At 36.7% G+C, this 25,227-nt stretch overlaps 1 protein-coding gene across 1 annotated transcript in view; it reads left to right on the forward strand.

The window, feature by feature from the left end:
• The window catches only part of hibadhb (3-hydroxyisobutyrate dehydrogenase b), a 161,984-nt gene that overhangs the window by 123,907 nt on the left and 12,850 nt on the right, over positions 1-25,227 (forward strand). Inside the window, exon 7 of the mRNA XM_039737709.1 lies at positions 19,766-19,922. Within this exon, the coding sequence (XP_039593643.1) occupies positions 19,766-19,922 (157 nt within the window). The remainder of the gene's footprint in view (positions 1-19,765; positions 19,923-25,227) is intronic.

Below are 25,227 nucleotides of genomic sequence, written 5' to 3' on the forward strand. Positions count from 1 at the left end.
CTCTGAAATATTTAAAATACTGATCCCTACTCATGATATGTAGGACATGTATGTATTCATAATGGGAATATATTGTTTGTGGCACACCATGATGACTATTCAAACATGCTTAAACTGTTTCTTTTAGTGTCTTTTGTAGCTTATTCTTATTCAACAATTTTGTTTTAAAATCGGTAAAAAAATCTACTATATAAATGCCCCAGTCAAAGAATAGAGTTTCTGGTGATTTTCCCTTAAGTGTGGTCTGATACACAGTGATAAGTAAATTAAAGATGCAGTTTTGCTGTAAATGGCTCTCAGAGTCACCTTTAGTCCTGATTCCCATGTGTATCGCATAAACTACATAAGAAAACAGTGTAGTCATATAAAATTTTCTTTATGATTATACAGTAACAATTTTACAGTTTCATTAGTTTTACACTACTATAATGAAATATCCCTTTTCAATGTAAATACATTATTTACTTAACCTCCTTAGTGTTACATTTTTTCTCGAAAAAAACATGTAAAAAGTGTTGCATTTTTGGCTTGAAAAATTACATTATTAAATCTCATCTTTCTGCTGTTAAACATGCACAATCCAGTGCCACAGTCGTGTCAACAGTAGCAAGACTCCTTGTGGATTTTCTTTCCTGGATGATCAGCTTTTGAACTGCCTATGTACGAGTGACACAAGCATCACTTTCAGAGTCATCAGAATCACTTTCGGTTTCACTTTTTCAAGTTTTCTGCCTGGATACAGACTTACTTTGTCATCATTGAGAAGCTCCTCAACATTACTGCTTGTATCACAGTCAAGAGTTTGCAACACCATGGCTGCTAAAAAACAATTCTTACAAGATATCATTATGAGGCTAGAAGAAGACGCTTATGCAAGACATGTCTATACTGTTGCCCAAGAAATGCTCGCTACTAATTCTGTTAGAACTTTTATAGCCTGTGTAATCCTCAGGTCTGACGCTTACATGAGACATTTCTATACAATTGCCCTAGTGACACTTGGGACTAAAACTTCTAACACTGCTAAGGAGGTTAAGTACTGTGTATATTATTGCTTGTTAAAAAAAAATTGCATAGTCACCAACAATCCTCATTTCAAAAGTCAGAGTGGATAACTTTGTTGATTACATGATTTAAGTTTTCTTTAACTTCAGCTTTAATACTTTATTGAATGTTTTCTTTGTCCTGTGATTTTCATCAGACTACATTAAATGGTGGAAATAAAACTGATGAATGAGCTGATTGTTACATGACAGATAATCTGGCATTATTGCGAGTACAAAAAGAAACAGGAGATGAAAAACATACACAAAAAATTGTAGTAGGACTTGAGCGCAGCAGACATATAATAGTTCAGGACTAGCAGGTCAAAGCCTCAACCGACCAAAACCAAAGAGTAAGACTAAAGTCAGAAGTTGAGGGAAAAATAAGTTCAAAATGAAAAGAATTCAAGATTCAACATATAAAACACAAGAAAAATGAAAAACTTCATAACTGAAAGAATTAGCATATTATTTAAAATGTTTACTGAACAAGGTAAAATAATAAACAGATGGATGTCATAAAGAAAGAAATCAAAAAATGTTAACACAAAACTTACAAAATAATATTCAAAAAAGAAACCTACAGAAATTAAGGAAAAGGTTAAAAAAACAGTGACAGGGTAAAATCCTTGGCTGCCCCATAAAATTCTTAGTTTAATGAGCTGAAGGTTCTTATTCTGATTTAAGCATCCAGCTATGTATCTGAAGAATCTCCTAGTCCCAATATGTGGTCAAGTCAGTGTAGCTGAAAGTTATCCCAGCAACACTGTGGATTAGGCATTTATTTATCTTAAATGAGATACCAACCAATTTAAGAGTACCCTAACTACTTACTATTAACTATGAATTACTAGTTCAGGTTATTATTTAGATATTTGGAATGTGGTGAAAGAATGAAGTACTAAAGGAAATGCCAAGCTTAAACATGGTGAATGTGCAAATTGCACATTATATTACTACTTGCTGTTGTTAAAATGGCTCCTGTGTGTGTGTGGGTTCACCCTGCAGTGGTCTGATGCTGTGGCCAGGTATTGTCTCTGCTTTGCACCCTATGCATGCTGGGATGGGCTCTAGGCTCCCTGCAACCCTGCCCTAAAGATGGATGGATGGTTAGCAATAATACTAGATTGTTCCCAGTTCTTCAGTGTTTCAGTCCTTCTATACTAAATTATATACTTTCATTTTTATATTTGTAGTGTATTTTTCTACTCCAAAGGAGCTTATAAGTAAGTGGTCATTTTTGTATGACCAAGAAGCGCCAGCAATTACATTTTTGCTGTGATGATTATATTTTCAGGGGTACCATATCAAAACACTTGTTTGCAGACAAAAAATCCCCTTTGTTAATTATTTCAAATTAATTTCTCTTAAAGATCTTTACTTTTTCTCACTAACAACCTTCCTGCTTTAGACTAGATTTATTGTACACTGGCACAGTAGATATGTCATCAGTGTGTGGTTGAATTTGTATATATACATATACAGTACACACACACATACATACACACACATATATATATATATATATATATATATATATATATATATATATATATATATATATACAGTAATCCTCGCTATATTAGCCGACTTTCGGCCTCACTCTATCGCGGATTTTATATGAAAGCATAAATAAATATATAACGCAGATTTTTGCTGCTTGGGGTTCTGTGGACGATGTGTCTTTTTACTTCCTGTACATGCTTCCTCAATTGGTTTGCCCAGTTGATTTCATACAAACATATAGTTTTGTCCAGGAGGAAATCAATGGCAACCTTTTGTAGGGTGTGTCCCTGAGACTTATTAATGGTCATCGCGAAGCAGAGCCTTACTGGAAATTTGAGGCATTTCAATTGAAATGGGAGATCAGATGGTATAACGGTGATGCCAGTGTGAACGCTGGCCCCGGCACAGACAGACGGACATCATATTCTTTCCACACACTATTTATTTATATACACTATTTACAAAGTCTTTTGCTTACGTGCACCCCCAGTGCCCTCTCGCACCGAATTCCCCAAAGTCCAGGCCCACAGTCTTTTGTGCCTTCCTGGCCACCTCCAGTCCTTCCTCTTGCTCAGTCCACTTCCACCCGACTTCCACCAATGACTGGAGGGAGGCGGCCCCTTAAATAATGCCCCGGATGAGCCCCAGGTGCTTCCGCCATCTGTTCCTTAGCCCGCCCCAGCGTGGCGGAAGTGTCGGCTGCCTTCCTGGCAGCTCTCCGGCGCCACACAAAGTCTTCCCCGGCACTTCCTGGTGTGGCGGAAGTGCGGGCTCCGGGATAATTAGGCACCGGGCGCCGCCTGGCGGTGGCCCGGGTCCCTACAGGCTGGGCTTCAAAGCCCTGTACCGAGGCCTGCCTAACCAGGACGGGCGCCCCACTCTGTCTGGAGGAGGCACTCGCCCTCCTCCGGTCCTCAAAGCGTCCGGCGGGCTCCTGCCCGACCGGCAACCGCACTGGATAAACCGGCATCGGTGCGCCGCCTGGCGGTGACCACGGGCCCCTACAGGAAGGGCTTCCATGCCCTCAACCCGTGGCCCCAACAGAACCAGGGCGGGCCCTGCGGTCTGGAGGAGGCACAAGCCCTCCTCACGTCCTCCTGGGCGTCCCGGCCGGGCTCCCGCCCCGGCCGGGGCCACACCAGGAATACATTCAGAGTGTGGCGCTCTGCTGTTTTTTTGTGTAGCTGCCTTCACACAGCTTCTCCGCTGCTTTATAAACGAACGCCATATAAGGCCATCGTTTCTCCTTGCTTCGCGGTTCTGTACTGTTTTATTGTTTGTTAATTACGATTCTTGTAGTTATTGTGTAGCTATTCGAGACTTACTTTACTGTTCAGGTACCCATTTCCTTTATTTAATCCGCGGCTTGTATGTTATTTTTTGCTCGTTTATTACGATTATATAGATATTTATTAATTCCCTTCTTTAGCTGACTGCCTGCTCTTATAAGACGCTCCGCTGGTTTTTTGTGAAACAGCCTTTACACAGCTTCTCCGCTGTTTTATAAACGAACGGCATATAAAGCCATCACCTTGTCAATTGTGTAATGCGTTTTTTGAACAGGTTTGATGCATGGAAGTGATCACTCATACTGCGTTCAGTAAGTTCAGGTGAGCTACTCTCTTGTGTGATGTTGCGATGTCCACGGCTTAATTTAATGTTAGCTAAGACCCGACACTTAAAAGTTTCTGGCTGCACTCCGGTTGTAATATGACGAATGAGCTCACTCTTGAGAATGCAACGTATAGTTGTCCAGGAGAAAAGCAATCTTGCCTGAAATCAATGGCATCGTTTTGTAGGGTATGTGCCTGGGACTTATTACTTGTCATTGCGCAGCAGAGCCTTACTGGAAATTGGAGGCATCTGAATTGAAATGGGAGATCAGAGGGTATAAAGGGGACGCGAGGAATACATTGAGTGTGGAGAAACTCTAGAGAAAGCGTGTGTATTGACTTGTTGATTTTTCTGTGAGTATTTGGTGGCAGCGTGACGAAGTTACTTCCGCAAGACCGCGTTAGCTGCGGAGCTCAGCTCAGAGCGAAATGAGGTGAATGGGAGGGGAGATGATGACTTCACTCTCCCACCTGCCTTAACTGTCAATCCCCCCACAAACACAGTCTCTCGGAATTTGCATAAGCACAGCCCTTCACCTGCAATTTTAACTTAGTTACAAAGTGATCAAAACTCTCGTTTATACCCTGCGTCCTCTCATTAAACTTGTATCCCGCATTAGCCGTGGGCATGACAAACGCCAGCGGCAGCCTGTCTATGAACTTAATTTAAAGTTTAGGTTTACACCGTGCTATGTTTCCGAAGTAGCAGCACTCATGAATATGGTTGTATATGTCACTCGCTCACTTCTTATTGTTTCGCTGCCTTCTAAATTATATAATGCATGTTTTCTTCAGCGCTTTTTGGAGCTCTTCCTGGTTTTCTACGTACTGCGTTGACAGTCAGTTCACGCGATTACGTGGGAGGCGTGATGATGTCACACGAAACTCCGCCCCCCACGGCTTTTGAACTCAACTCCATTACAGTATATGGAGAAAAATAGCTTCCAGATATGACCATTACGCTTAGAATTCCGAAATGAAACCAGCCCAACTTTTGTAAGTAAGCTGTAAAGAATGAGCCTGCCAAATTTCGGCCTTCCACCCACACGGGAAGTTGGAGAATTAGTGATGAGTCAGTGAGTGAGTGAGTCAGTGAGGGCTTTGCCTTTTAATAGAATAATATATATATATATATATATATATATATATATATATATATATATATATATATACACTCACCTAAAGGATTATTAGGAACACCTGTTCAATTTCTCATTAATGCAATTATCTAATCAACCAATCACATGGCAGTTGCTTCAATGCATTTAGGGGTGTGGTTCTGGTCAAGACAATCTCCTGAACTCCAAACTGAATGTCAGAATGGAAAAGAAAGGTGATTTAAGCAATTTTGAGCGTGGCATGGTTGTTGGTGCCAGACGGGCCGGTCCGAGTATTTCACGATCTGCTCAGTTACTGGGATTTTCACGCACAACCATTTCTAGGGTTTATAAAGAATGGTGTGAAAAGGGAAAAACATCCAGTATGCGGAGTCCTGTGGTAAAATGCCTTGTTGATGCTAGAGGTCAGAGGAGAATGGGCCGACTGATTCAAGCTGATAGAAGAGCAACTTTGACTGAAATAACCACTCGTTACAACCGAGGTATGCAGCAAAGCATTTGTGAAGCCACAACACGCACAACATTGAGGCGGATCGGCTACAACAGCAGAAGACCCCACCGGGTACCACTCATCTCCACTACTAAATAGGAAAAAGAGGCTACAATTTGCACGAGCTCACCAAAATTGGAAAGTTGAAGACTGGAAAAATGTTGCCTGGTCTGATGAGTCTCGATTTCTGTTGAGACATTCAAATGGTAGAGTCAGAATTTGGCGTAAACAGAATGAGAACATGGATCCATCATGCCTTGTTACCACTGTGCAGGCTGGTGGTGGTGGTGTAATGGCGTGGGGGATGTTTTCTTGGCACACTTTAGGCCCCTTAGTGCCAATTGGGCATCGTTTAAATGCCACGGGCTACCTGAGCATTGTTTCTGACCATGTCCATCCCTTCAAGACCACCATGTACCCATCCTCTGATGGCTACTTCCAGTTGGATAATGCACCATGTCACAAAGCTTGAATTGGTTTCTTGAACATGACAATGAGTTCACTGTACTAAAATGGCCCCCACAGTCACCAGATCTCAACCCAATAGATCATCTTTGGGATGTGGTGGAACGGGAGCTTCGTGCCCTGGATGTGCATCTTACAAATCTCCATCAACTGCAAGATGCTATCCTATTAACATGGGCCAACATTTCTAAAGAATGCTTTCAGCACCTTATTGAATCAATGCCACGTAGAATTAAGGCAGTTCTAAAGGCGAAAGGGGGTCAAACACTGTATTAGTATGGTGTTCCTAATAATCCTTTAGGTGTGTGTGTATATGTATGTATGTATGTATATATGTGTGTGTATATATATATATATATATATATATATATATATATATATATATATATATATACAGTATATTTAATATATATATATATACAGTATATATATATATATATATAGTATATATATATATATATATAGTATATATATATATATGGTTTAATTGAAATATACAAAGCAATGCCTGCTTGGTTTGGGTTGGTAATAATTTAGCTGATTATTGTTCTCCTTGAATTTTTGTTGATAAAACAGCTTTGATTTATTCATGGCTTTGTTTTTGTATCATTTATCTAGTAGAAAACTTATGTTGGAAGCTACAGAATGGTAGACAGGGCAGTCTTGCTGACAAACTCATCGCTGGGCTAGTTTTTGCCTCTTCTTTTTCAGAGAAAATCATATAGGATAGAGTGGTTCCTACTGCTGATGATTCGCAGAATAATTTTTAATTGATTGTTATGCTCACATTTTAAGATGAATAACTACTTCTGAATTGTCCCTTGTGTTCTACTTTTTCTCGGACCTTACAGTTATTTAAAAAATAAATACTGTTACATTGGGTACTGTTTAACAGTTGCAAATGATATATCACAAAAATATGTGCATGCAGTACCATATACTGTATATCTAATACTGTAAGAGAATTAATCCCTGTTTAAGAATCTTGTGACTGTGTATTAATATTTGTGAGTCACTTGTTTTGTTTTTTTCATGCTTGCTCAATACTTTGCTGTACTATCCCTGACAACTTTGGGTTTCAGCCAGTAGTTTATACATATGTTGTTATGTCAACTAGTTGGCTCTGCAACTACAGCAAGTGGATTTTTCAACAAACTTGTCAGCAGTGGGTCTATGTGATAAGTAAGAGATTTTGTTTGAAAAATCAGATACAAGATCTCTTACTTTGTCATCAGTTTAATTTTAGTAAGGTGGTTGGTGAAACAGGGAAGCATCATCTGATACGGTGCTACTAGTTTTAGCAGCTGATTGGTCAGTCTGTAAGCTTCTATTATTTTGTGTGTTGCTAAAGAAACTTATAAAGTCATTGCTACTGATATTGACTGGAAGTTTACCAGTTATATCAGATTTTTTTATTTGTTAAGTTATGTTGTACTGAATGTAAATGAAGGGTTGTTAACATTTTCACTTGTTAATTTTAAAAAGTAATCAGAGTATGCCTTCTGGAGTTTTTTTATATACACATTCATACTTTCAGGGTATGCAAACTAATATACGTGCAACTTTGTTGGTTTCCATTTATGTTCCAGTTTACAACTGTGTAAGACAGTATGTATTCTTGTTAAAACACTGATTGCCTTTTTTTTGAGAGGAAGAGCTTTACTCTGTCTTTTACTTGTGAGTAGTGAAATTCAGAGAATCCCATAGAATCGCTTAGAGAGAGAGAGAGAGAGAGGGGGCAAAGAGCGTCAGTTTTGTAGAAGGTGTCAGTTTTCACATATATATGAATATTAAAATAGCCTTTGAAGAGATGTCATAAGTAATATTTAATTCAGAGTAAGAGCTTGCAAAACTAAAATGTAGAAATCTATAAAAAAAGTAATTTGGTTTATTTATTTGCACTAGTATCAAAGCAACCTACCTACTGTATACATTTTTATAGTTACAAATTCTGTAGTCAAAATTCTGTTGTAAATGTTGATGGACACAGACACCCATATTATTGGATACTGATTTGTAAAATTGTACTTGTCTAATAAAAATAGCTGTATAGCATACTTCGTAAGGAGAAGGTGACAGAAAAGATACCAAACCACATGTGAAAAGAGTTTGGGACATTTAAAAAGGTAGCTCATGGTTGTGAGAAACATCTCAACTGTCTCAGTTTTACTCAGAAAAAGTTTATGGGCCTACCTTCAGTTCTATCAAGCAGAAATGGCAAAGTAATGACTTAATTGTTATACTGTTTTTAAGACCATCACCAAGATTCTCTCTCTGTTAAATAAGTTAATCAAAAATGTAAAGAGATTACTTTATTTTCAACACTAATGTAAAAGGTTGAATAAATATATGTTACATTTTTAAAGATTTGGTCACTTATTAAATTTGCAATAGATACAATCATATGATGGGAAAAGGTGTACAGGATGGGACGTTGTACACAGTTTAAGGGTATTTGTAAAAATATAAACTGATGGATTGGTAACAGGCTTAAAGCTATTTATGATTAGGACAGAGTAAAATCAGAACTTAAACTCTTATTTCTATTGGAAGTGGTGTGGAAGTCACTGGAAGTAGAATTTTTTTTCCTATGTGAATGAAGGGCAGGTAGATGATAAAGAATTGGGGCTCCAGCCAGGTGATCTTATTCAATTGAGGGTTCAATAAAGAAATGATTGAATAAGTAGTGGTGAATCATTGTAGTGCACTACACTAGTCTCAAAGCCAGCAGACAGAGAATAACACTATCACAGTAGAATCATCCATTGTCCGTGTGGCCTGTTTCTTAAATAACAACCACTTTGCTGTGAGAGGTATTTTATTCTTACAGAATGGAAGAGAAGGAGCAGAAGTCACATCAATCATTTTCCTGATGATGTTTCTCCATTCTAAAGAGGGAAACATAAGCTGCACTACACAAATTTATATTACACTCTATAACTTTTTCCAATATGTATTCTTGAATTGAACCTTGTGAGAGACTCACCCTGCTTTGACATAATCAAATGTCTCTTCACCTTCGTTGGCAGAGATGTTTGGTGATTCAAAGTTACTGCTTCTAGACATGAACCAGTTGGATTCAGTTCATCTTTAGGTAGCGCTTTAGAGCTTTGCTTTGCAGATGTACAGTCGGTGTACTGCATGCAGACATCACTCTTGCTGGTTTGTTGTATCAAGAGATCAGTGCTGCATGTTGTCTGTGTGTGATATCTGATTAAAATACATTGTTTTCTCCTAAAACTGCATTTTTGGTTGCCACTTAGGGGTTGGATAGTGTCTTTTATAGCTTTTTTCCCTTTAGAATGTTTTTTTTTTGGCTTTTTTTCATCTATGCAGGAGCAAGGGAAGGTTGGAGGGAGTGTATTTGCATTGTGGCATTGGCCGCAGGCATATCACAGCTCAGCAGTAGGACAGTACATATATAATTAATTGTCTTTATATCTGTAAATAGTAAATAAGCAACAGTGTTTCCCAGTAAGGAAGGAAGAAAAGAAATATACAAGTTGACTCAGTACACACAAGCCAGGGAAGGTGAGGTTAAAGCGCACATTTAAAAAGGAGGGTGATTAAACAATTATAGTATAGTTCCGATGGGTTAGAAAAAGGGTGTGCCAAAGAGACACGTTGTAAAGGAAAGTCTATCTATCCATCCATCCATTATCCGACCCGCTATATCCTAACTACAGGGTCATGGGGGTCTGCTGGAGCCAATCCCAGCCAACGCAGGGTGCAAGGCAGGATAAAGGAAAGTCTAGTTAGAGATAACATATTTAGCAGGCAAGTTAAAGTATGTCAGTAGTATCTAGTAGTGAGAGCATTTTTAAACAATTAATATAGTAGCTTAGAGAGGGCCAGTAGGTATAAATCAGGTACCGTAGTTTGTTTAACTCATACTTAATTTATATTTAATGTTAAAAGAGCTTAACTGTAACACAGACATGTTTTAATCATGATGCCTGTACACTCCAAATCCTGTATGTTATATTGGATTTATGGAAAGTGACTTCAATAAAGTCTGCTCCTATCTGCAAGAGATGCCAGCTGATCCAGGACCATGAGCTCAGGGTCGCTGAACTTGAGAGGCTGGTTAGCTTGCAGTGTAGTAAAGAACTGGTGAACTTGCCCAGATGACCTTCGAGGTGATAGTATGCACCCCCAGATGGGTCACGGTTGGACATAGGTGCAAGGTAAGAAGTGCACACTGCCTTGTAGCATCAAACTCAAGAGTTTCTGAGGTGATAAGTAGATATGAAGAGCCCCACCTCAAAACTAGGCCCCAAAAAAGAAAAAACAGTGACATTGGGGGGACTTGGTTATTAGGGGAATTGAGATGCAAGTTTTCTTCAGAGACAGAAAATCTTGACCTTCCTCTAAGGATAGACTGACTATAGGCCAGAACAGTTGTGGATCTAGCAGTTGTTATCCATGTTGACGTAACAGACATACTTAAGGGCAGGGTGTCAGTACTGCAGTCCAAATGTAAATGTTTCCTTTAGGGGGTGATATAGCTCCCTAATTGGAATAAGTTCTTTTATAATTGCAGCATTTTAAGTAACCGAAAAATATAGAGATATGATATTAAAAGGCGATATCTCTCCCATAGCGATACGGCGGTAAAAATCACATAAGAGAAAATAACTTGGCTTTCTTTACTGACAATTGACACTGCATTACAGGCGGGAAGCCATAATAGCTTGACAATATCAAGGTGGGATCTTGATATTTACAGTCTTCCATTTTTCGTCCGCTGCACTGGAAGGCTTTTCAGAACAAATGACGGTATCACCCATCCGTCCATTCATTGGCTTCAAAGTGTTTGGCTGCTGTCCCTTCTTTGGTTTCCAAACAAGGAAAGGATTCAATTTCATCTGTAACATACAGTTATAGTACAATACCTATTTTCGCAGTTGTCCCCTTCATTCTCCAGATGCTAGGCAAGAAGGTTCTAAATGCTGACAGCCCTTGTGTGCTAACTTTGGCCTACACCTGTGAGTGAATTTATAAAATAATTTCTTGTACAGAGCACAGTGACATTAAACTTACATTCTTGTTACAGGTGCAGAGCTGATATTTTAGTAGTAAAAGAATGATCAAGAAGGAGGTGAAGTGCACTAGGAATAGAAAAGATGACCTGTTATATTCAATCAGTGAAACAACAAATGCTTTGAACTTGCATTTAATTGTGTATTCAAATCTACCATACCTGTTTTGTATGTTAGATTTAAATGCACAATGAAAAGATATGAAACTTGAAAGTACACCTCATAAGAAGGACCTAGAAGTTGTATTGGACTCACTACTGTCTACATCAAGCCAGTGTACAGAAGTGATCAAGAAAGCTATTAGAGTGTTACGTTATATATCAAACAAAAGTTGTGCTCAAGTTATATACCACACTCGTGAGACCTCATCTGGAGAACTAAAAAAAGAAAAATGTAGCAGCGGGAGAGAATGTCAAGAGGAGAGTGACTAGACTGTTTCCGAGGCTAAGAAGACTAAGTTATGAGGATAGATAGAGGAGTTAAACTGTTTCAGTTTAAGCAAAACCAGAATTAACAGGTGAAACAAAAGAAATGTTTAAATTTATGAATGAAATGATCACAACTGCTTCTTTAAAATCAATTCTTCAAGAATAATGTGGGGCCACAGTTTGAGACTTTCTAAGGTAAGATTACACACAAATGTTAGATGGTGTGTATGGCATAGAGTATGATTTTAGAGATTTTAAAGCATCTGGTTGATGTTATTTTGGAGAATCAAGATGAAGAGGACTGGGTGAAAATGGCTGTTTTTGTCACAGTTGTAATAATGTTATAATGTTCAGTACAATTTATAATAGTTCACATGCCTTTCTAGTATCTTAAATCTACCCAGCAGTAGATCTCAGCTGTAAAAAATCCTGCTAAGCACCAGTCTCTGTGGGGAAGAGGAGTGAATTGATTAATGCTAATTAATCAATTAATTCAATGTCTGGTCCAGCACAAATGTCTGTGTGTTCACTGATTTCTGCTTCTAGTTTTCTAAACATTTTTTCTTATGCAAGTATTAGCTTTGGTGTCATCCCATGTCTACATTCTTCCCCTCACATATACAGTGCATCCGGAAAGTATTCACAGCACATCACTTTTTTCACATTTTGTTATGTTACAGCCTTATTCCAAAATGGATTAAATTCATTTTTTCCTCAGAATTTCTCAGTTTTTTTATTTTTAATAAATTTGCAAAAACCTCAAGTAAACTTTTTTCATGTTGTCATTATGGGGTGTTGTGTGTAGAATTCTGAGAAAAAAAATGAATTTAATCCATTTTGGAATAAGGCTGTAATATAACAAAATGTGGAAAAAGAGATGCGCTCTGAATACTTTCCGGATGCACTGTATACACATTCTTAGTGTTATGCTGAACTGTTATGTTTCTGTTTAACATTTTCAAAGCACAGAAAGAACAGTAAACAAGATACTGCTTGAATGTTGATTAAATTCACTTTCTCTTTTGCACTCATTTTAACATAGAGTCCACAGTCGTCCTATGCTAAACAGTTATCGGCAATAAATCATTTTTCTAAATCCAAGCAAATGCAGTTACTTGCTTAATTCTGTAAATTTCAAAGATGCCTAAACAGTTACCTTAAAAAGTCTTAAGTAGTCCATTTATGGATGCGAAAATAATATTGGTGAAAAGAAATGGGTTTCTTGGTGTTAATCAGTCAAGCCAATTAATTATCTGCTTTTGCTTTTGGCAAAGCTAATAATCAATAAGACATTTCAGCATGCCTTCCAGTTTTTCTTCCTTACCTTTCTCTCTAAATAACCCATGACAATGTCCTGCATTTTTATTACACAGAATTATACTATTTATTTACAAGCACAAGAATGATAGAAATGTTATAATTGCCTATACAGTATGTAAGCATGAAGGATGGGACATAAGAAAGATAAACGTGATACAAGAGAAGCTATTCCTAGTTTGATTATAGGTTTTCTAGAGTTTGATTTCATACATTTTTTTGTGTTGTGTTTCATTTCCGGTGTTTTCTTGCAACATCAAAATCATTTTACCTTTTAATTGCCTGAATGTACATTTCTTAGTGAGAGAAAAGAACTAAGTTGTTCTGTTGAACGTCACAGCTGTCTTGTTTCTAGTTTAGTCAAAAGAAAGTTGTAAAAGCTAGTTGTAATTAATGAGTTAGTTATACATTAACAGTTTAAAACAAGAAAGCAGGTGGTTGTTCTAATTTATATTGACACCGATTAAGTAGTTTCAGAGTACCATGCCTTTAAAAAGATTTCACATGCTACATGGACTGTTGTTGTTCTTGCTCTGCATTCAAGTGAAGAACTTTGCTTGTGGCTGAATGTGCGTATTGTCTACATGTGATTCTTGGTCTGTGTCCAGGGTGTGGCGTTGTTAACAGCAGGTGATATTCAGACAGCAAGGTAAATAAATATTGACCAGTGGTAAAGCTACAGAATAACTCAACTACTAATAAGTGTTCTTCTGGAATGCAGGTGGGTTAGGAACAATTCATTTTATGCACCTCTGTCAAGTCTGATGTTTTCACCAAAAGGTCTTGTGAACCATTGAAATTCTATCAAACAAGGCACAGTCCACCTTTTCACTATTTCTCTCTTGGCCATGTTTTAATTTGGCCCTCAACATATTTAAATGTTTTCAGAAACCTTTGGAATTTAAGGGACTTTCATCAACTAACTCCAATTTTGCTATCCCAGCATAACATTTAAGTTATTCTAATGCGGTGGCATTTGTTACTTACTTACTTACTGGATTATCTTTGTCATTTGCGGTAACCCAACACAATCATCAGCTTTGCAATGGAAAATCAATATGTTATACCAACGGAAACAGGAAAAGTCAGTGCAGATTAGTCAAACTATTCTACAGAATATTAGAACATTTCTGGGATATAGATTTTCCTTTTCGCTCCCAGAGTAAACTTTTGTCTTAGTGTTGTATACCTTTTATTTCAGCTTGCTATTTGCTAATAACTCTTTCATAGGAGAAAGAAAATATATAATATTACATTAAACATATTAATGATATATTATTGTAGATAGATAGATACTTTATTAATTCCAAGGGGAAATTCACATAATCCAGCAGCAGTATACTGATACAAAGAAACAATATTAAATTAAATAGTAATAAAAATGAAAAAAATTAAAATAAAATTAATGTTAGCATTTACTCCCGGGTGGAATTGAAGAGTCGCATAGTGTGGGGGAGGAACGATCTCCTCAGTCTGTCAGTGGAGCAGGACAGTGACAAAAGTCTGTCACTGAAGCTACTCCTCTGCCTGGAAATGACACTGTTAAGTGGATGCAGTGGATTATTCATGATTGACAGGAGTTTGCTTAGTGCCCGTCGCTCTGCCACAGATGTTAAACTGTCCAACTTTACTCCTACAATAGAGCCTGCCTTCTTAACAAGTTTGTCCAGGCGTGTAGTGCTTTATCATTCAGAAATAAACAGGTTGAAAAACATAATGGTATATCGTTTTCTACGGTTTGTTTAAAATGATCACTAGCAGAAATCCTTTATTTGTGAAAAAAAGGTGAAATCTGATTTAATTCTTTACCCACAACTAGGTAATTTTATGAAATAGCCAAGACAGTTTTGTGAAACATGTACTGTACATGTTCCACTTTTTAGAATCAGGATGAAAAAATGAGTGGACTAGACATCTTCATTCAGATAAATCTGTGAGTCCATACTTCCATTTTAATATCATTAGATCACATTCAAATTTCCTTCTGTCTGTTGGTCAAGAAACCTAGAATGGTAAGTAAGGAAAAAACACACAGACAGAAAAGAACATACACAGCTGATACAGATAGCAGACATTCCAAATTTCCACTTTAGTCACTTGAACCTGTTTTGCTTTCAAGTATTTTTAGAATTTGCAAATTACAATTCTTACTGTAAATTAAATAACTACATTTGTTACATTTAGTTGGTTTGATATTCAAATTTTAATCAAATTGAAATTAATATAATGGAAATCTATAATTTTGAATATTGTTTTATGAGTGCTGTATGTGATTATTAGATTTTGTCTAATAGATGCTTCTAAAACTAAAGCCATCGGTACACAGCAGACTATATCTTAGTGAACATGATCAAATTCACAACAGACCTAAGCCAAAAAATCTAAGTTTAGAACCATTTTATAAACAACTACCTTACCTCTTTGAAAAATAGTTTGGCAGATGATCTATCCTGCCTGCGTGTTCATATGCTTACATTATGATGCATATTTCAGTTTAACTACTGATTTATGGTTCAGTCTGCAACAATATTCCTCTAGATGTGACCCCCTTTTTCATTTCTAATCAGTGCAGCAGTGAGACAATGTATTAATGTATTATATGTGTTGGGGTGTGTGTATATGTATGTATATATGTGTGTGTATGTGTGTGTGTGTGTGTGTATATATATATATATATATATATATATATATATATATATATATACAGTATATATAATCAACCATGACTCAAGGCATTATTAATGATTGTTGCTGTTCTTTCCTAACCCAAATTTTTAATGAACCAAATAAAATTATGCAAACTTTCCATTTGGATAAAAGCATTTGCTTTAAAATAGAATTGTCTTTATTGAGACAGATCTGTCTTGTATATTTAGTATAGTGGTTGAAGATTTTGTAACTTAAAGTCATTTCTTTTAAGTAAACCCTACCTATTCTTGACTAGGATTTCTTACTAAATCATTAAATGTTCTTGAGAGTGGTTATTGTTAGCATGCATAATTGTAAATTATTTTGCTCTGTGGTGCTCGTACGTAATGATACAATAGCATAATGAAGGCATTGCACTTTTATTAGCTCCTGGGTTGTCTTCTAATCATTTGTTACTAGTAATTATGTAGTTAAAATGCTTTAAGAATTTCTAATCCTGTTTGCTCAAAAGTAACCCTGGATATTATGTTGACATTTAATATTTTTCAAAATTATTAGGTTTAGCTTGGACTTCATTATCAATCTTAAAACGCAAATGCAATTGATTAGTCAATATTTAAATTATAATAATTATAATTCAAAATAAAAAAGACAGGTAGAGTTTTAAAGTAATGAAGAAATCAACAGTGGAACTAATGCCTAATTGGAACATATAAATAATGTTTGAATGGGAAAAGTGTTTTCTAATTTTGTTTATTAAATTTAGCTTAATGTTTTTAGTTGCAATTGGTGTTAGAAAAAAACTGTGCAGTTTATTTTAGCTTTTAGCTGGCAGCAGTATCTAACAGGAAGCCATAGTGGTTGCTGATTTCTCCTCTTTTTCTGCCTACATTGGATATTATTTCACTGTTTGTAGGAACAGGCAAGCATGTCTATTGGCAAGTTATTATGGGGATTGACAAAGACTGTCATCATTTTGATAGCAGGAGCAGTATATCTTTCAAATAGCAAAGGGGCTCTTATGCAGAAAGAATCACATGTTCCCAGCCAATTTACAGGGAAACAGCAATAACATTTTATCATGGTTGAGAGCCCAGTAGCTGCCTCCTATTAAACTTGCCCTTTCAGATACCTGTCTCGGATTAATTTGTTGATTTCAAATGGAAACTCAGTCTTCTCCAGTGAAGCATGACTTTCTAGGAAAGACTCTTTCCGAATGACAATTATATTCTATCTGGTTTTAGACTATTACAAGCTTAGGCCCAGAGGAAGACAGAAGACTTCACTTACTGATTTTAATACCATGTCCAATTTTAACTGTCAGTTATTTATGCACTAGTGGAGTAGTCTTATGAAAGATGAAATGCAAAAGACTCCTAACTTGGTCTTTTTAATGATGCACTTGATGTAGAAAAAAAATCACTCCAAGAACATCAGTCTTCCCAAGGAGATTTGTAAGTGTGACTAAAGCACCAAGTTTAAAGCAGTATGCTTAAATATCTGAGAAATCCCTAAAGGGTTTTTCCCCCCTCGTTTTCCTTGACTGAGTAGTTAGTTTGCATATGTTACATTAAATAGAAAGAAACCTTTCTAATACAATCTTGTTAACATGCTCATTTTATATAAAAACAATTTGCTTAACCTTGCTGAAAATGCAATATGTGTCTCCAGCAAAAATAATTGCAAAGTATCGCCTTTTTACATTCTGTTGAAGGGTTATCTATAGTGCCATGTTTTATTTATATACATATATTAACTTCAATAATAAACCTTTGGTTGTAGCAGAAGAAACATTTTACAATTATAAATAGAAATTCTTGCTTGTTTTTTTCATTTAAAATAATTTTGATCACTCACACAGCATAATATTTTGATTTTTAAGTTATGCTTATGTACAAAATATCTAACATGATAAGTGTTTACATTTTGAAATGTAATTTGTTTTATAGTCTTCCTCCCACTTAGTAAAACCAGTGTGTTAAATAATTTCTAATGTGTTTTATGCAAACGTGCATGTTTGTGTTAGCTTGAAAACACAATCACTATGCTTAATAGTACAACATGATTTATTGTTAAAGTCTAGAACAACAATTCATGTCACTATCACTACAATGTAACAAATGATTTCCATGCTTGGACAAGCTTTATTATATCAGAAGCAGTAACCTTTTCAACAAATGACCCGAACTATAAAACATGGTTGTGAGGAGATGTTGAACATATGTCACAAGGCTTTCTTTATGATGGGAGAGGGAGTGAGAATGAGAGAGAGAATACAGTTTTATTTTTTAATTTGAGGTTTGCTCTTTATTAGACTAAAGACCCTGCCTAAACAGCTATTATGACTAAAATTACAAAAAAGAATATAAATTTCCAAAACAGTCTGTTAAACTGTACACTTTAAAAGCAAAAGCAAAGTCTCATAGACTAAGGTTCCAGTGTTTAATTACTGTTGAGAGAGCAAATAAAAGTCTTATTAAAAATAAAAAGAAATTGAACACAGGTGGAGCTTTGGCAGAATGTAATGATCTTCAAGACCAATAATGATTTAATAGTCAGATTCTGTACAAAATACATTTTATAGTGTGGGGGAACAGAGACCAGTATGTGTTTTCTGCATTTGATGTGGGTTAATTTTATTGATTCATGTTAAAAATGAAAGAAAAGGGCTCTGTTTTGCAATTGTTAATGCATCAATTTCTATCACTTTATGAGTTTTAGAACTTCTGTTTTAGTTGTCACTAGAAATAATCTTTATGTATGTTCTGAGGGTAACATATACCATGTGATTGTATGTGTATATTATGGTCCTTCATAGATAGTGAATTTAATGCTGCTGAATGTCTTCTTGAAAAAGTAATTCAATATAAAGTACACAAGTGTGTTTAGGTTTTACTGAAAAAAACATATTTTACAAAGTGTTCTTTCAGTTATGTGTTCCAAGTTTTGATTTATTCTTTGCATGATGATAACATATTAATATTACCTTTATTTCTGAGGTGATTTTTGTGTTTTACTGTAAATGTTGCTAAAAGAAAATGTAGCAAAGTTATTACAACATACATTCTAAATATATCTGTTCATTTACTGAACTATATAAACTAAACTCACATTTTTAAAGGATTACAAACATAGTTTAGTCAGAGCGAAGTATAGCAGTGTTACGGATATAAGAAGCAAAATAGCTCACATGTTGAAGAAATTGTACAGAGAACAAGGCAGAGACAACAACATGAAATAAATCTAATGTTAGTATCAACAAGAAATACAGTCTAAAAAGACTGGTCAGCATAATTCATAATAAATCAGTAACATTTGCAGAGAATAAGAAAAATTGTTAAACATAAGAATGAAGCAAATGTCAAAATTAATGGATAGGAGATTGAAGGGTTAAGAGAAACTGAAAGAGAAAAGGTGAGCTTTCCATTTAATTTTAGAGCGAAAGAGAGAGAGGGATAAAGAGAGATAGAGAGAGAGACTGGTCACAACTTGTGAACAAATTGCAAGGAGAGATGCAGAGATTGGGTACTCTAAAGCTCTATGTACATCATTGAAAATAGAATAGTGAATGCTGACCTCAAAATATCTTAGAATCTAGCATTTTCAAGAATTTGGTTACTGCACTGGAATACATGGGGTCAGCATTAAAGGTTGTTCATTGCTTTGTAGGTGAGTTTTAAAGTTTATATATATTCTTATCAAGGCTTGAACCTCTTGCTTTTTATGTTTATGGTGTGGATAATTTACTTCTAGAAGATTTGTCATTATTTCTGTAGCTGTTCATTTGGATACTTAATGGAAGGGTTGGGGTCTGACTTTTCTTTGAACAAGAGACAAAATTTAAAACACCCCTTTGTGTATTTAGTTAAGTATAGCATATCAAGACCAGGTTGCTGAATCTGATTTTTCAGTTTATCAGCTGAACAACAATCACTTCCTACTGTCATGGAGCTATGTAAATGTGCAAAAAGAAAAAACCTTATTAAGGATAGTATTATCTTCATGGATGTTTGGGATATTGATTAAATGGTTTTATTATCTGCATGAGATATTTTTATATTAGTTGATTATGTGCATTTTTTAATCTTTCTCAGACTAGGACTTGACCCCAAGCTTTTGGCTCAGATCCTAAATATGAGTTCTGGTCGCTGTTGGTCAAGTGACACTTACAACCCTGTTCCAGGAGTCATGGAAGGTGTGCCCTCTGCTAATAATTACCAGGGAGGCTTTGGAACTACCTTAATGGCTAAGGTTAGTAATATTTTAATTTTATTTTAATGTAATATTTGCATATATTTTATACATTTCATTTATTCTCTATGTAACATATGAGAAGGTGCATAACTATAACATAGTTAAAGCTGGGAGCCTGCATCATTGTCATAACTGAAAATAAAAAAGCTGATTTTTTGTATACAATTTAAATAAAAAAAAAATATTCAGGCAATTATCTTTTGGTTTTTATTTTGAAGACAGGAGTAAATTTAGGCCTACTTCTAATAGTTTTTACATATTGCAAGAAACTCTGAAACTAATCTCTCGTTTTTCCTGTAATTTTGGCCTTCTTGTCTGCTTCATGGCTATGCATGAACTTAGTGGAGATACTCCTACTTTTCCTGTTTCGTTCTGTCTCCTGATGATTTCAGATTTGTCTGCTTACCATACCAAATTTTATTTTGCCTTTTGTCTCACTTAGGTACATGCAATGAAAGATGAAAAATCTAAGTTTGCATTATCTTACTTGTTTTATGTGTTATAAGGTTACATATCTTTTGATGCCTGGCTTTTTGATCCAATTCACCCTTTTATCTGATTACATTTATGTGGTTTTTCCTTCATTTTATCTGGAAATTATTATACACAATATCAATAAATAAGGCAACTACAGATTTTTAAGGTCTTATGCTGGGTTGTTGAGAAATTATTCCCTTGTTTCAAATTATATGTAAACCAACCATATATCTGGTGTAGTGGCCCAGAAATTAAAGCAGCTACAGTATATTGGAAAAACCCACGTAGGAATTCTAATGTGTTCTTTCCACTTCATAGCAAAAAGCTAAAATAGTATGATGTCCCTGTCTATCTGGGAAACAACTGGCCACACATTTCTTAGTGCTTCTACCAGACAGTCCCAGTGTCTTGTGTTAGAGTAATGTAGTGTCTGTTGTATGTATTATGGTGACTTTTTGGTATATTTATTTATTTATTTATTGCCATGAAGCCATGCATGTTTAAGCTTTGTGTTGCTCTTTCAATTTAGGCACTTAATAAAATTCGATTCTTTTTGATATTTGTCCTATGTATACCACGGGGTAAGAACTGCATGGAGTGCTGTAAACTGTGTTTCGTGTTTCTGCTGTCAATTTCTTGTTTTTAGCATTAAAGAGGACCGTGCGCAGATTGTTCGTGGATTTGTGTGCTGTTCCAAGTCAGGCGTCATAATTATAATTATATAAGTTGAATTCAACCTGTCCTCTAATTCTAAACAATTGTGTTGTATCATGATCTGTTAGTAAGTAATTTAATACATTTGCACAGGTAGTAAAGGTGGATGTAAAATGTAAACATACATATACAAACTCAGATTTGTCAGTAAATATTAGTTTAAGTCATTTTTTGTAAATTCTACATATGTAAACCTGAAACTGAACACACTGATTCACTTGTAATTTGCACTTTTTCTTTCTGGAATTAAATAATATACTCTGACTACCTATGTTACCTTTCCTGGGCAATTTCCAAAGACAATAGGCATCAGTTATAGTGCTGTTGGTTAATTTGATATACAGTATCAGAAGGGCTATGTAACAATGTATTTTTGTATACAGTATTTGTAGTTTTTAACCAGGAGCTAATATTATTGGGTTACTGGAGCTTCTTTTTCTTGAAAATGCTGTTGATCAGTTCATGTTTTTCCTGATGATTAGCTTTGGCTTTTGTTGATGGTCACTGAGAAATAGGTATATATAGATATATAGGTATAGATTTAGATATATAGATGTGTGTGTGTATATATATGTATATATATATATATATATATATATATATATATACACTGCTCACAAAAATTAAAGGAACACTTTAAAGAAACACATTAGATACATCAGATCTCAATATGAAGTTGGATATCTATACAAATAACGACAGGGCAATGTCTTAGGAACAAAAGGATGCCAAGTCTTTTAATGGAAATAAAAGTTTTCTGCCTACAGAGGGCTCAATTGTGTAGACACCCTAAAATCAGAGTGAAATGAAGATGTGGCAGGCTAGTCCATTTTTTCAAAAACTTAATTTCTGCTACTCAAAATGCTTTTCAGTATCTTGTGTGGCCCTCACGAGCTTGTATGCATGCTTGACAATGTCGGGCATGCTCCTAATGAGACGACGGATGGTGTCTTGTGGCATTTCCTCCCAGATCTGTATGAGGGCATCCCTGAGCTGTTGTACAGTCTGAGGAGCAACCTGGCGCCTAATGGACCGAAACATAATGTCCCACAGATGTTCTATTGGGTTTAAGTCAGGGGATCGTGAAGGCCATTCAATTGTTTCAATTCCTTCATCCTCCAGGTACTGCCTGCATACTCTTGCCACATGAGGCCGGGCATTGTCGTGCATTAGGAGGAAACCAGGACCTACTGCACCAGTGTAGGGTCTGACAATGGGTTCAAGGATTTCATCTCGATACCTTATGGCAGTCAGAGCACCATTTCCTATGCAGTAGATGTCTGTGCGTCCCTCCATGGATATGCCTCCCCAGACCATCACTGACCCACCACCAAACCTGTCATGTTGAACGATGTTGCAGGCAGCATATCATTCTCCTTGTCTTCTCCAGACTCTTTCACGTCTATCTCAGCTGTTCAGGGTGAACCTGCTCTCGTCTGTAAAAAGTACAGGGCGCCAGTGGCGGACTTGCCAATTCTGGTGTTCTTGAGCAAATTAGTCGAGCTCCACGGTGCTAGGCAGTGAGCACAGAGCCCACTACAGGATGTCGGGCGCTCAGGCTATCTTCATGAAGTCTGTTCCTGATTGTTTGGGTAGAGACATTCACACCAGTGGCCCTCTGGAGGTCATTCTGTAGGGCACGAGCAGTGCTCAGCCTGTTCCGTCTTGCACAAAGGAGCAGGTATCGGTCCTGCTGATGGGTTGAGGACCTTCTACGGCCCTGTCCAGCTCTCCTAGAGTAACTGCTTGTCTCCTAGAATCTCCTCCATGCCCTTGAGACTGTGCAGGGAGACACAGCAAACCTTCTGGCAATGACACGTATTGATGTGCCATCCTGGAGAAGTTGGACTACCTGTGCAACCTCTGTAGGGTCCAGGTATCGCCTCATGCTACCAGTAGTGACACTGACTGTAGCCAAATGCAAAACTAGTGAAGAAACAGAAAAGATGAGGAGGGAAAAATGTCAGTGGCCTCCACCTGTTAAACCATTCCTGTTTTGGGGGTCATCTCATTGTTGCCCCTCTAGTGCATCTGTTGTTAATTTCATTAACACCACAGCAGCTGAAACTGATTAACAACCCCCTCTGCTACTTAACTGACCAGATTAATATCCCATAAGTTTCATTGACTTTATGCTATACTCTGATTAAAAAGTGTTCCTTTAATTCTTTTGAGCAGTATATATATATATATATACACACACACACACACACACACATATATATATATATATATATATATATATATATATATATATATATATATATATATACACCCTAGGGGGCTGTGCCCCGAGCTCACTTTGCAAGCTCACCCACGCACCAGCCACTTCACGTCTCTGCTGCTTGCGTTGTGAAGGAGGTAGCTCAACGCATGCTTTGGAGATGCAGACGGATCACCTGCTTGCTTACTGCTCCTCCTGCCGTGCTGTGTGTTCTGCTTCTCGCACTGTGCGTTGATCATTTAAAATCCTGTACAGCAGTCTGACGCTGTTTTGTCTTGTGGGACATTAAAGTGTCTCTCGCGGGACTTCCTGGCTGATTATTACTTTACTTATTTTCTGAATTTGTACATAGATTATTATTGTTCTCTTGTGCATACTTTTTTGACCTCTTTTCTCTTCAACGCTTTTGTGTCTCTTTTGAACGCGCTTCTCTTTCTTCTTTGCTTAGTCGTTCATGTGCCATCTAGAACTTATAACATTTTTAAGAGGTGGGAGCACATGAAGTGTGTCTGCCAAAAGCATTCAAACAAAAGCGTGGTTAGATGTCCATTAACTCGTTTTAAATTGTTTGTAAGTAGGGCATGACGTGCAACAGTCACAGTCTCACAGGTTTTGCTTCCTAAGGTTGTAATGTCTAGTCTCGCTTGATGTAAAAGTGTCTCTCTGAGATGATCACGTCTTGCCCCAAGATTTTTTTTATATAACATATATATATATATATATATATATATATATATATATATATATATATATACACACATACATACATACACTGTGTGTGTATATAGATATATATGTGTGTGTGTATGTATGTATGTATGTATATATATATATAGTCCCAATCAAAAGTTTAAGACCACTTGAAAAATGGCAAAAAAAATGTTTTGCGTGGTTGGATCTTAACAAGGTTTCAAGTAGAGCTTCAACATGCAACAAGAAGAAATGGGAATGAGACAAACATTTTTTGAGCATTCAATTAATTGAAAATAACGATTAAATTGAAACAGGCTGTTTTACTGCTGATCAAAAGTTTAGGACCACATGCCTTTAAAAGGCCAAATCTGTGCAAAGATGTAGATTCATTGTCATTTTCTGTCAGGTAGTTACACGTTCTGATGGCAAAGGCAAAAAAACTCTCCCTTTTTGAACGTGGTCGGGTTGTTGAACTGCATAAGCAGGGTCTCTCACAGCACGTCATTCGCTGCTGAGGTTGGACACAGTAAGACAGTCATTTGGAATTTCTTAAATGATCCTGAGGGTTATGGAACAAAAAAGTCAAGTGGAAGACCCAAAAAAATTTCACCAGCACTGCGCCGGAGGATCCAATTGGCTGTCCTTCAAGACACTGGACGATCCTCGACCCAAATTAAGGCCGTTATTGGTGCTGACTGCAGCCCCATAACCATCAGACGGCATCTGAGACTGAAGGGCTTCAAAAACAAAAAACGTCTTCAAAGACCTCGTCTCCTTGAACGCCACAGAACTGCTCGTTTGGACTATGCAAGAGAGCACCAAACATGAGACATTCAAAGGTGGAAGAAAGTTTTATTCTCTGATGAGAAAAAATTTAACCTTAATGGTCCTGATGGTTTCCAACGTTACTGGCATGACAAGCAGATCCCACCTGAGATGTTTTCTACGTGCCACAGTGAAGGGGGCGCCATAATGGTCTGGGGTGCTTTTTCCTTCAGTGGAACAATGGAGCTTCAGAAAGTGCAGGGGCGTCAAACGGCCGCTGGCTATGTCCAGATGTTGCAGAAAGCATTCCTCATGACTGAGGGCCCTCGTCTGGGTTTTTCAACAGAACAACGCTACAGTACACAATGCCCGCAGGACAAGGGACTTCTTCCAGGAGAATAACATCACTCTTTTGGCCCATCCTACTTG

The sequence above is a fragment of the Polypterus senegalus genome, chromosome 15 (genome assembly GCF_016835505.1).
Source record: "Polypterus senegalus isolate Bchr_013 chromosome 15, ASM1683550v1, whole genome shotgun sequence".
NCBI classification, from domain to species: domain Eukaryota; kingdom Metazoa; phylum Chordata; class Cladistia; order Polypteriformes; family Polypteridae; genus Polypterus; species Polypterus senegalus.